Source organism: Neophocaena asiaeorientalis, unplaced genomic scaffold (assembly GCF_003031525.2).
Source record: "Neophocaena asiaeorientalis asiaeorientalis breed wild unplaced genomic scaffold, Neophocaena_asiaeorientalis_V1.1 scaffold92, whole genome shotgun sequence".
Taxonomy (NCBI): Eukaryota; Metazoa; Chordata; class Mammalia; order Artiodactyla; family Phocoenidae; genus Neophocaena; species Neophocaena asiaeorientalis.
This window is the reverse complement of record NW_020174057.1, coordinates 2,902,656-2,916,095: the sequence shown is the minus strand read 5'-3', so window position 1 is coordinate 2,916,095 and position 13,440 is coordinate 2,902,656. Positions and strand designations below refer to the sequence as shown.

Here is a 13,440-nt window from a genome sequence, read left to right as displayed (position 1 = left end):
TGTGGGCTCCCCTCACTTGTTTGTATAAATTTAACATTTACTCATATCCTTCTGCATGTTTCTTTCACGTTTACAGTTAGACGACTTCCAAGCAGCCCCTGGTAGCAGTTTTTAGGTTTTCATCTGCTGGCTGGCTGTTGAACACGTGACACTGTGAACGAGGTCATTTCTCAACCTGGTCTGACAACAGACTTTCTGAAAGCGTTGGGGTAGCAGAAGGGGATTTGAACACTGGAGAGAAAAACTAAAATCTGTCTGCTAAACACATTCATCCTCAATACCCCAGAGTAATAAGCAAAAAGAATTCAATGATTTGCTTATGGACAAACCCAGTTCCTTGCATTGCTCTCCTGTCTTGAGGTCTGTCTTCCCTCTCTCTCCCAAGAGACAGTCCTTCCTCAAGCCTCCCCAGGGCCGATCAACCACCCTAAGGCCTATGAGCTGCTATTGCCTGAAAACTTGACCAAGACAACCCCTGGTGCATGGTAACCCATAGCCACATTCTTCTGAAACCTGAGTTACTCTGGTTCGGTCTGCCATCATGAGACGTGGGCACTATGTAGCAGAGAAGGCCCCTGAGGGCTTTTCAGTAGAGGAATCTGTCAGAATGTGGCCACTTATCCTTCAGAAAGCTATTACAGTGTTCCTTCTCCAGGAAGCCTGCCTTGAGTCCAGGCCCAGCCAGGAGACAGGGTCACCATGCGTGGAGGAGAATATGCTTATCACACATCAGATGCTGTGCCCTGAATGTTCCATGCATGTTCCATTTAGTCCTCCTGGTACCTTGTGAAGAAAGTACTATTACAATTCCCACTTTTGAGAAGAGAAAACAGCCTTAGGTTTCTATATTCATTTCCTACTGCTGCGGTAGCAAATCACCACAACCTTGCTGGCCTAAAACAACATACATTTATTATCTTGCAGTTCTGGAGGTCAGAAGTCCGCGGTGCGTTTCACCTTGGGCTAAAACCAAGGTGTAGAAAGGTCTTCGTTCCTTCTGGAGGCTGTTAGGGAGAATCCGTTTCCTTGTCTTTTCTAGTATCTGGAGGCAGCCTACGTTCCTTGGCTTGTGGCCTCTTCTTGCATCTTCAAAGCCAGCAGTCTAGCCTCTTCAGATCTTTCTGGCTCTGAATTCTGTTTCCATCATCACGTCTCTTTTGCTGACTCTGACCCTCCTGCCTCCTCTCATGCAGCCTCTTGTGATTACTTTGAGCCCACTCGGGTAATCCAAGATAATCTCCCCATTTTGAGATCCTTAATCACATCTTTGAAGTCCTTCTTGCCATGTAAGGTAACAAGTCCCAGAGATTAGGACATAGACATCGTTGGGGGCCATTAGTCTGCTTACTACAGGTTGTGTAACTAGTGGAACCAGGATTCAAATCTAGGCTCAGCTCTAACTCCCAAGCCAGTACCTTTCCCTACCACTATAGTGAAAGGGAAGAGAAACAAAGGAGACATTATCCCTCATGGTGGTGGGAGGAGAGGGCAGAGCCCGGTCCAAATGGACCCACCATGGATGACTGGTTTAAATATGGAACTCCGGACCAACCTGAGTTATAGAAACCCTTCCAGCTTGAAAGTTTAAGCATCCATGCATTCACTTAACACATCTTTACTGAGTACCTAGTGTGTGTCAGACACTGTTCTAAGCACCAGGATTCTCTAGCAGCGAACAGCTCAGCCCCAAATCTTTGCCCTCATGGGGGTCCTTCTAGTGAGCTGTGTTAGTTTCCTAGAGCTGCCATAGCAAGTGGTCACCAACTCAGTGGTTTCAAACAATGCAGATTTATTCTCTCACAGTTCTGGAGGCTGGAAATCGAAAACCAAGCTTTTAGCAGGGCCACTTTCCCCCCGAAGGCTCGAGGGCTGAAACCTTCCTCTCCTCTTCCAGCTCCTGGTGGCTCCTGGTGTTTCTTGCCTCTGGCAGCATATCTCCAACCTCTGCCTCCATCTTTATGTGGCCTTAAATGTCCTTCTCCTCTCTCTTGGCAGAACACTAGTCATTGAACACCTTAAATCCAGGACGATTTCAACTTGAGATCCTTAACTCGTTACATCTGCAAAGGCCCTGTTTCCAAATAAGGTCACATTCTGAGGTTCCGGGTGGATGTGAATTGTGGGGACCACATTATTCGACCCACTACCTGAGGGGGGATGGACAGTGTGAAAATAAAGAAGAAAATAGCATGTCAGATGCAATCACTGTTAGGAAGAAAAATAAAGCAAGGAGGGGGTAGGGCATGCTGACTGGAGGCAGGGGAGGTTAGTTTCAACCAGAGGATCCTGGAAAGCCTCATGGAGAAGGGGACAGCTGAGCAAAGACCCAAAGGAGCACACTCCACTTTGGGGATGTCCCCCTTCGTAGGCTATGGCCTCATCTAGCCGAGTGGCTGGGAAGACAGTTTGAGGTGAAACATGGTTCTAATTCTGCATCTGTCCCTCCTTTCCTTCCAATCCGGGATGTGTCCTCGTGCCTGAAGTCTGTGCAGTGACCCTCCTTTATGGTCCAGTGCAGCTCTAATGGCAGCGATCATCATAATAACGGGGTTTGGGGGTGGCCCCACCTCCTTGTGTGAGGACCCCATTGTGCCGACTAATTGCGTAGAAGCAAGTAGGACAGCTGTCTGTGGGGTGGAAGCAGTGGGGAGCACAGAGGAATATGTTATTCGGGCCTGGGTTACCGAAGATGCTGAAAGGGATTTGGGGGCCTTCTCACGCTGGGAGGGGCGGGTCTTGGGTGGACATGAATCCCCTGGGTTCTTCATCATCTTTGTCAGCTGTTAGAAGAGCTGGGAGTATTTCAAAGCAGAAGGTGAAGAGGGGTTGAAACTATGAAGGCGCCCGGCTCTTTGCGCCTGGACAGATGACAGTGGCTGGCACAGGGAGAACGCTTACCGTACTCAGAAGCCAGTTTTGTTTTTGGTCCAACCTCAGCCTCCAAACTTTATCTTCGCATCTCTTTAATTGATGTAGCCTGACTCAAGCAGGTACCGTTAGGAACACCCCTTTTAGTAAATATATGTTTTAGTGGAATAGATTTTTTGTTTTGAAATGACTTTATCTCAGGCAGCAAGCACTTTTGTAAGTATGTATCGATTGGCTTTTAAAAATTCCTCCAATGTTTTCACTTGTCTTGGTGACCTAGTACTTGTCCTGTTCCCAGCAACTCCTCCACATTCAAACAGATGTTCATATCTTCATTGGAAGCCTTCCTGCCAGTCCTTTGTGTTTTTGCTCTTGTGATGTTTTGTAACATTTGGGCACTTGTATCCCGCTCTATGGAGAATGGACCATTTCTGAAATGCCCCATGTGGGATTCAGTGTTGCTCTCTGGAAGATGGGGTTGTTACTGCTGCCAGCTGTTTACTGGTGGGGAAACTGAGGTCCTAAGAGGCTAAGGAATGTGTTCCCCGTTACAGAACAAATGTGTGGGAGAGCAGTTTGGAACCCAGATCTTCCTGGCTCAAGAGACATCATTTTCCCATCTTTATTTCCTTGCTACCTATTTTTTACGAATGCCTCCCTTAAATTCTTCAGTTCAGGGTTTGCATTTGGAAATTAAATCACCAACTTTTAGTGCACTCATCACCCACCAAAGAACCACATGGGGTGAAGGCCACAACTCCCTTTTGTGTGAGTGTTTCAGTCTGCAGATGTGTTTTACATGTGCTAAATAGCTCCAAGTTTCAAGACAAAGGTTGGTTTTCCACCACGCCAGTTAACTGGCCAGCCCAGTGAACAAAAATCAATGAAACAACTTAATGCTGGTATCATAGAGACATAGACAAGAATTTAGTCACTTGAAAATTTAATTCTTAATCCAATTTAGCTAACGCTTGTTGAATACCAGGCCAGATACTAGGCCCTGGGGAAACAAAAGTGAATGAGGCTCTGCCTTGGAGAAGCTCACAGGTTAGTGTGGGAAGCAGGCACTGACCAAATAATTTCAATACGCCGTGGAAAGTGCTCTCATAGCTGGTGCTCAAGGCGTAGGGAGACCCCAAGAACCCTTGGGAGGAGGAGGGTTGTGATTAAGAAACTTCCAAGGGGCTTCCCTTCCCTGGTGGCGCAGTGGTTAAGAATCCGCCTGCCAATGCAGGGTACATGGGTTCGAGCCCTGGTCCGGGAAGATCCCACATGCCATGGAGCAAATAAGTCCGTGCACCACAACTACTGAGCCTGCGAGCCACAACTACTGAGCCCGCGAGCCACAACTACTGAAGCCTGCACACGTAGCCCATGCTCTGCGACAAGAGAAGCCACCGCAATGAGGAGACTGCACACTGCAACGAAGAGTAGCCCCTGCTCGCCTCAACTAGAGAAAGCCTGTGTGCAGCAACAAAGACCCAGCACAGCCAAAAATAAATAAAAATAAAATAAATAAATTTATTTTTTAAAAAAAGAAACTTCCAAGAAGCCGTGAGCTGTGTCTGCCTCCTTACATGGAAAAGGCAGGCTGATTGTTGACCTGGTGTACGTGAGCAACGCAGAAGGCAGTCTGGTTACCCCTATTGCCCAGATCCCTCTTGCATCTCTATGATTTTGTGTGTGTGTTTGGCTTATGTCATCCAAACCTTTTACCTAAATTCTGTTTCACTTGCCTGTGTAATAAATATAATAACAACGATTATACTAATATTTACTGAGGCATTATTGGAAGCCTCCGTTAAATAGGTGTACGTTTTTGAAACAGCTCCATGAGATAGAAACAATTATTATCTGCGTTTCTACAGTTGGAAAGCCGGAGACACAAGTGTGAGGGCATGTGATTTGCCCAAGGTCACTGGCTTGTAACTGGCAGACCCACTCTACTCTCCCCTTCCTTCACTGAAGTCTAGCCAGTCTGGTCTTTAATCAGTTCCTTGCAGAGACCAAGCTTTCAGTGAACTCAGGGTCTTGGCACACGCTGTTCCTTCTGCCTGGAATGCTGTTCCCGCTACTCTTGATGTGGCTGGATTGTTTTCATCCTTGAAATCTGAGCTGAAATGCCATCTCTCTTGAGCAGCCTATCTAAAGTAGTTCCTTCCTGCTATATTTTTGATTTCTGCAGAAGACTTACCTCAGTTTGAAACTATTTAAATTATTGTCTGCTTATTTGGTTTTTGTGTGCCTCGACAGAATATAAGCTCATTAAGAGGGAAGCTTTAACTGGCTTAGGCGTTCATGTGTCCCCAGTGCCCAGTGTTTGATGTCTTGTGGGCACTCAGACAATATTTGTAGAAGGAATACTAGATATGGCACTAGGCCCTGGGGCTGCCAAGGTGAATAAGGTTAGCCTTTTCTTTGGGGATCTTATAGTCTGGTCAGAGAGACAGGCAATTAGCAACCAATGCATTGTGCTTTGTAACATTTGTAAGGTGCCCATGGGGACACAGAGGAGGGCACGACTGCTTTGCCTGGAGGCTGGGTAGATGTGGAGGAGGTGACATTGAACTAGGAACACCATTTCACCAGTATTGCAGGCCCTGGGGCATTCTGCACATGCCAGGAAGAGCTGGGCAGTTTTCACTGCATGTGTTTATTAAGTAACTGCTCTCTGTGAGGCACCACGTACTAGATATTAGCGACCGATGTATTTAGGAGCTTGTAGGCTAAATAGAGAGACAGACTTATCAACCCATGATTGCCTGGGGATGAGTTTGGAGAGGAAAGCAGGAGCTCGATCATGGTATTGGGTACTGAGATGAGTGTGGAAATGTGTGTTCTAGGCCCCGGTCATGAAAGTGATGTAGGTAGAGGTGTTTGGTGTAAGTGAAAGGGTGCCACTGAGGGTTCCTAAGTAGGAAGTGGTGTGATCAGTTCTGTCCTTGAGAATACCTAGATGTTGTTGTGGAGGCTGACTGAAGGCAGGGAGGAGGGAGGCCCATCAGAAGGCTGCTGCGGGAGCCTAGGTGAGAAGTGATGGGTGAGGGCGGACTGCAGGAGATAGTATAGAGAAATGCTTGGAATTAATAGGTCACAATCAACTGGTATGAGAGATGAGAAAAAAAAGAGTAAAAAAAGGCCCAAAGTTTTCTAATTTGATCTTCCGTTTGGATTATTACTCATTAACTGAGATCAGGCAGTGTTTCCCAATGTGCGTGGCTAGAACTTCTAATCCCTCAACAAAAAAGTTGGAAGATGGTGCATCATCCGTTTCTGTCTTGGAAAGTTACAAAGCGCACAGGCATATTCAAGGCTCTGAGAAGTCCTGCAATAGAGAAGACCATTAATTTTGTTTAGTGTTTCCCAAATTTCTTGACCTTCCTTTAACACTAACACCTAAAACAACCCGAAGAACACACTTTGAGAAATGCTGAGAAGTGGAATAAAACCTATATTTTCCCGTAGGGCCCAAGCTCTGGGAGGACATATTTACTTTTATCTTGGCATTTATGACATTGCTATGCCGGAAACCTTTGAAAATTTTGAGGCATTGACACAGTAGTAAGAGTATGGATACCAGTGCCAGACTGCTGAGATTCACAGCATGCTAACCTCTCCGTGCCTCAGTTTCCTCATCTTTGAAATGGAGCCGATAACAATAATACCTACTCCCTGAGGTGGTTGTAGGATCAACGAGTTAAGTCCCAGAAAGTCTAGAAACAGTGCCTGGCCCCTGGGGAGGGCTCAGTGAGTGAGAGCCCTTATGAGGGGCATTACAGGGTAGGAGATGAGACCATGGACTCGGAAGCTGCACTGCCTGGTTTGGTATCTCAGCCGCTCTGCTTCCTAACTCTGTGACCTTGGGAAAACAATATGGAGGCTTCCGTGCCTCAGTTTCCCCCAGCTGTAAAGCAGAGAAATTTGTTGTACCTACTTCATAGCTTTGTGAAGGATAAGTGGATCAAATCATGTGAAAGAACGTCTCTTGGCAGGTGAGGTGTTTTCACTTAAACAAAACAAATCTTCTAAATTGTCTCTGTTATTAGCATCATTTTCTTATGTAGATTGGATCTTCATCACTGGAGCTGAGATTCAGTTTTTCAGCTTTCCCGGCAAGTTATTTTGGTCTCGTATTTTGGCATCCCCCTTGGCTGACTCTGGAGGCCTGCAATTCAGAGTTTAGTTTTTCGCAGTGACTTCCAATTCTCTTCTTTTCAGTCGAGATTGGTTTCTCCATCTTGTGGCCTGACAGCATTAATGAAAGCCCCCTGATTCTGGGGACCACGTGGCCCTTCCTCTGGACTCCGTGCCTTTCTGAAAAATGCAGACAGCTGTTTCAAATCACTTAGCGGAAGACCTTTGCTCTTGTGGCAGAAATCTACCCACAGGATGGATACAGTCTCCTGTTTCCTGAGAGAGAGGCTGGATGGTTTCCTTGTTAAAAGTTTTCTGATACTGTATCGGTAGAGAATCTTTGGAACAGGTCACACCACGGCTCCCATTCAAGCCAATTACCAGATATTTAGTTATTAGTTTACTTCAGGGATTGTCTGCTCTTGGTGAACAATTAGATTAGAAGATGCTGATGAAATTTGAGTGGCAGGAAGTAGAAGTTACATTTCTGAGTTCAGAGTTTCTATTTCAAGTTTCAGTAAGTGCTAAATTCTTACCGAGAGATTTTAGCCTAATAGATTCTCAAGGTCCCCCAGCCCATCCCATGGGCATTTCCACCTGCCTGGAAACTTCAGCTCATTTCCAGAGGTGGGTCTCCCTGTTCTTTATGTTGGCATGAAAACAATAATTTAAGCCATCCCCATTAAAAAAAAAAATTAGAAATACTGTATAAATACAATACTGTAACAATAAATTTAAAAGTCGATCCACCTGGGCGCTGTTCCCAGACTACCAGCTGAGCAGAAACACAAATAAGTAAAGAAGAAAAACTGCTATACGATGCAAATGGCTTCAATCTCATTGTTTTCTGCTACTCTTATATGGCAAATAGATAGAACTGAAGTTACATTACAGATAAACAGGTTTTGTGGGCTAACCTGGAGACCTAATCACTCTTTATAACATTATTTCTGTGGGGAGAAAAGTGTATTCCATATTACAAACAGATGGTTTGCAAGCAAATTTCTGGAACACAATAGATTTGTGAGTTGGGGCCTCCTGGAATTTTAACCTCTAGTTGGATGTTTTGTATTCAGGGCTAGCGATGTGTGAAAATTCAAGGCCTCTCAGGTTCCCCCCCACCCCGCCCCTGTTTTCCTCCCAAATCCTTGCTTCCCCTCTTCGTCCTGGATGCTCTGTCTCACCTTCTCTATTCATCTGTTCCTGGGGTCCTCATCTCTGTCGCCTCATCCTGGCACAGCCCCCTCTCCAACCACCGTTGGGGCCCCAGGAAGCCAGGGGGAACTCTAAATGTCATTGTGTTTGCGCCCCTTATTAAATGGCAGTTAGGGCTCACAGGAGGCCCTGCAGCCGAGGGGCCAAGCGTGTGGCTCTGAAACCAGACTTCAGCCACTTGGAGCTGTGCACCCTTGGCACGTTATTGCACCTCTCTGAGCCTCCGTTTCACCCCTGTAGAATGAGGTGGTTGTGGGCACTAATGGGGGAAGACTAGCTGTAAACACTCGGAACAGTGCCAGGCATGGGGCAGTGTTCCTTCCAGGCAGGTACATGGTGGAGTAGTTACTCAGGGACATCAGGGTTTAGACGGATTTCCACAAACTCAGGAAGCAAACCCACCGTATGCAAATGCTTTCTGAATTCCAAACAGCAAACCTAGAGACAAGTGTCTGGGATCTCCCTATTCATGAGTCGGGGCCGGGGTAGGTTTTGAATGAATGTTACGAGTTAGGGGTCTGGGAGGGTTGGTCCACGTACTCGAATAGTGTGACAATCTCAAACTCTTATTATTTTGACTAGATTAAGCTCTACAGCAGATTTTATGAACAAGCCTGTTAAATAGTTTCATTCACTAAATTGCATCCACGGTTCTTTAACCTAGCAAAGGTTTTTTTAAATTAACTTTTGGGTTTGGGGATTTTTTTTTTTTCTTCAGGCAGTTTTTTTCTTTGCATTTGAGCTGGCTCTGTTTCCTAATTTGCAAGTAGGCTAGTGTCTGCACATTGGCCTTATTTTGTAGGCAAGAGAGCTAGCTGGAAATAAGGACTAGGAAAATAAAATACTGGTTGGGAGGCGTAGGACTTTTGGAGAGATCCTCCGTAGAGAGTGGGGCAATAGCATAAGATAAGAAAAGCAAACATATCTCTGCCATTTTTTTCCAGAATGCGCTCATTCTAATTTGAATCCCATTTTCCTCCTGTCTGTGGCCTGAAGAAATTGTAATGAAGCCAGTTAAGAAATCAGCCTATTTGAGAGGGCTTCATTGAGGATCAGCCTCACCGAGAGTCGAGTCTGACAATGAGATTTTAATTGTATTTGGGCAAAGGCTTAACTGTCTGTGCACTTGACCGTTGCTTTCGTGGAGGTATAGGAATAAGAGTGATGGCTTTCAAAAGGGACCATTTCAAAGTAACTGGTTTTGTTTACTAAAACGTGGGAGCTGTAAGATCTGTTCCCCCTCCTGAAGAAATCTGTGTGGGTAACGTGCTGTCGTGAAGATTTTATAATCTGCCGTACTGGAGAAGTAATAAGATGTTGTTGGTTGACCATCTGGTTATACATTCTTGGTGTCACAGTTTGCTTTTTTATTTTTATTTTTCAGCTGGTGAGAAGCAAGGAATGAGAGTTTAGAAATCTCAGAGGTGTTTTATAAACCAGGAATTTATGTTTAGTTGCTTAACATGGTTAAATTTTGTTTTCACCTTATACAAAATAGGAATTGAAAGGTCTCTCTCTATATATTTTTTCTTCTTTTTTTTTTTCCCCCAAAAAGACAAACTGAAACCCTCAACTTCTAATTTGTTGCCTCTCTGGCCCCAGATTCAAACTTTTAGCTTACATTAAAGATAGTCTCTTGACTGCAAGTACAAGTCAGACATAAATCATAAGGAAACTCTAGAAAGAAAAATCACCTACAGAAAGGACCTGTAGAGATTTCATGTTTCATCCATTCATTCAAAACTATTTATTGAAACCCTAGTATTTGCATACCATGCTGCCAGGCACTGAAGGATTTATAGAAGAAATATTGAAGACACGTTCCTTTCCTTTGAGGATCTTACAGCTTACTTGGGGGGAAATGACGTAGACAGATGAAACAGTTAAGTTGTAACTCGAGGAAGCATATGATTAAATACCCAAATGTGTGGTGCTGACAAGAGATGCCATAGGAGTTCAGAAAAGGGAGCGATAATTCAGTGGCACTGCCGTTTTCTGCCTACAGATTGGCAAATTGTAGCACTATTTGTATGAAATATTTTACACTTGTTTTTTTGGCAGCCTCAGGCCTTGACTCCCAGGCAGTATTAAGAGCCTACAAAAATATTTGTACGCCAGTCACTCTAGAACTGACTTTTTTCTCTTTTTTTTTTTTTTTTTTGCCTTTTTTTAGGCAGAGGAAGTGCCTTAGACAAACCAGAATGCCTCTGAGAGGCAGGTAGTTTTTGACAGTCATCATCACTTCCAAATACAAAATAGGAAACCAACCTCATCATCCCGTGTTTCAATCCAGCCGTACGTGTGCCTCCATCGCAAACTCTCCCTGATGTTGAAAGGAGGTTTAATTTGAACTGAATGTCTGTGATGGACGAACTAGTCATCAAGGGTCAGGTGAATTTATGGCTTTGGAGAATTGCTGATGAAAGTCCCCGTGGTCCTGAGAAGGAGAAGGAGATGACACAGGTGGAGGAGAGTTTGGGCGCAGATGTGCTCCCTGAAAGCAGGGCTCCCCAGGATGGCAGAATATGATGACACGCTGGAAGTACTGCACTTGGGGGTGATGGTTAATGAAACTCGCTGGCTTCCTGTTCTATTTTTGTCATATTCAAATTAGCTCAGCGCTCAAAGATGAAGCCATGGGGCCTAAATTCTTAAGAATTAAAAAAAGAGAGAGAGAAGAGGAAGAAGAAGAGATAAAATGCTTGTGAAGTCAAATGCACTGTTGGGGACCACACCTCACTCCACTCACATCCTTTCAGGGACTCCCCGGAGCTGAATGTGGTTATTATTTAGTTGCTTTTCAATCTCACATGATTCATGAATTTTCAGTTTTTCTTAAAACTTACTGTCACTAGTTCTCCTCCACCCCTTCGTTTTAACCTTGGGCCTTGAGGAGGCAGAGGTAACAGATGTTTTGTTCTTTTCATTGATACCGTTCGGGGGATGTTCTGTGGAGCCCAACACCATTCGGAAATCACAGGGCCCTTGGTGTTCATTCTTCTTGTTAAGTTGGCGGCCCTGCTGGTGAGGCAAGAGTTTCCAAGTTCGCGTGACCTAGAGTGACAGAGACAGGCGTCAAGCAAAGCGGTGATCTCACCTTTCAGCTTGTGATGGTGTTTATCAAAGTAGTTGGCCCTGAAAAAAAAAAAGTAGTTGGCCCTGACCCCAGCTTAACATTTATTTGGGGGCATCCTCTGAGCTGGCCGACGTGGCAAAGTGGCCCTGGCAAATGTTTTACCCAGTATCTTTTGATATAATTTGACATCTGTCGAAATAAATGTTATGCAGCAGATGGTTCTGGAATGTCTTATCAAGTTGTTGGGAAGACGCTGCCCTTGCAATATGTTTATTTGATTATCATACTGCAAAGCACAAAACGGTCGCTTTCATTTTTTTTTAACAACAAAAAAAGTTACACAATGGGTTGATATTCTAGAAATGAATCGCAAACCTAAAACGTATACAATGTGTAAACCCTTTCTTGAGCTGTTCTGTACTAGGTTTTTCTAGAAGGGGGCTCTTTAATTGTAGAATGCAGGAGACGCCGTGTTTTGGATGTATTTGGCAATGTTATCTCGAGAGATGGCTCGGGAGTCTAAGTTCAACATGTCCACATTTGTTCTCTGCTCTGAGACATGATGGAAAAATGCTCTGCTGGTTTCCTGTTGCTTTTCATGGTTTTAGCGTCATGTTCTCATTCTCTCTTGAAATCAGTAATCCACTATATAAAGCCTGGCATTTTGAACCGAAGCCAAGTATGAGAAAGTTTTAACTGATGCATGTGTGCTGCTTTGCTGCTACCCCCCTTTTTTTTTCTTTTTTGATAGGTGTACTTTTAAAGAAGATTGTGTGCATTTAAAGAACTCAGAAAACTGGCTGGATATTTCATCTGGAGCTAAAAAGTGCCCTGAAATTTACCTATTTCGAAGCAGTAAAGATAAGGTAAGAGGAAAGATTTTTAATTGGTCTCTACTGTCTCATTTTACACAACTGACGCCAGCTTCCTTCTGTCTGTAAAATATCCATTAGTGGTCAAATAAGCTTAGTTATGGGATCCTCATTATCAAAATATCAAACTCATTTAGTTAACTGATACTTAGTGTCCACCAGATGCCATACACTCTGCAAGGTGATGGGGAGGTAGCAGAGAATAAGACACGTCATGGGCCTGCCCTCATGGAGTTTGTCATCTTACGCAGCTAAAGATGACCTTTATTTGTTGAAATTAAGGAAAAGATGGACTACTAATGTCGCAGAAAAATACATTGATAGGGACTTCCCTGGCGGTCCAGTGGTTAAGACTTTGCCTTCCAATGCAGGAGGTGCGAGTTGCAATCCCTGGTTGGGGAGCTAAGATCCCACATGCCTCGTGGCCAAAAAACCAAAATGTAGAACAGAAACAGTATTGTAACAAATTCAATAAAGACTTTTAAAAATGGTCCACATCAAAAAAAAAAAATCTTTAAAAAAAACCCCACATTGATTAAAAAAGAAAAAAAATAAGTTCAGATTCATGGTCAAGATTCCTTAAATGTGTCTTAAGTGTCGAATTTTGTTGTTTTATGGTTTCTTTTCCCGATGTGTTCAGACTTCTCTTGACAGCTGTCTTATGTGCATGGCTTCAGGTGATGTTGATAGAGAGGGAGAGAAAGCAACGTGGGTAGTGAATATCGCAAGGGGGGTGTTCCCTGGAAAGTCCATGGGCTCTTGCTATGGCAGTACCGCCATGGGCAGCACAGCAGCCCTGTCATTGGATGAGAGAAAGGTAGCAACGTGAGCATATTCAGGCATTTTCTGATTCACATACCAACTGCGCCCCATGGGAGAATGCAATTCCTGCCTTGCAGTCTCGGTGGCTGGAAGGAGACATTTTCTCCCTAATTACAGCTCTTGTATTATGGATAACTGTACAGAATCACCATCAGCAGCCTTGACCTGTCCGCTGAGCTCACTCTGTTTTATTTGAATGCCACATTAACAAGGAGATGGGTCACTTTCTCTTTCCCCTTACACTTTGCCATTTCAAATAGCAAGAACCGTACCACTTAAGATGATTTAACATTTAATAAAGGAGAGCCAGAGCATTTAATGAGGGATAAATAATAAAAAGAATCAAGCTTTCAGGTCATAACTGATCAGAACTCATGGATTTCAAGTTATCTGACTGTTGTCACTTTCTGTTGTCCTCGTGTGGGTGGCAGTGTGGAGGATGGGTGGGGGTGG

The 13,440-nt window shown here is 44.3% G+C and overlaps 1 protein-coding gene across 2 annotated transcripts in view; it reads left to right on the top strand.

The window, feature by feature from the left end:
- PLXNC1 (plexin C1) overlaps nucleotides 1–13,440 on the top strand; it is a 142,002-nt gene that overhangs the window by 42,145 nt on the left and 86,417 nt on the right. For both annotated transcript variants that reach the window (XR_003004431.1, XM_024754364.1), the window contains exon 5: nucleotides 12,045–12,159. Coding sequence is in view for 1 of the 2 variants with exons in the window: in XM_024754364.1 (XP_024610132.1) it covers nucleotides 12,045–12,159 (115 nt within the window). In the remaining variant the exon portion in view is untranslated. The remainder of the gene's footprint in view (nucleotides 1–12,044; nucleotides 12,160–13,440) is intronic.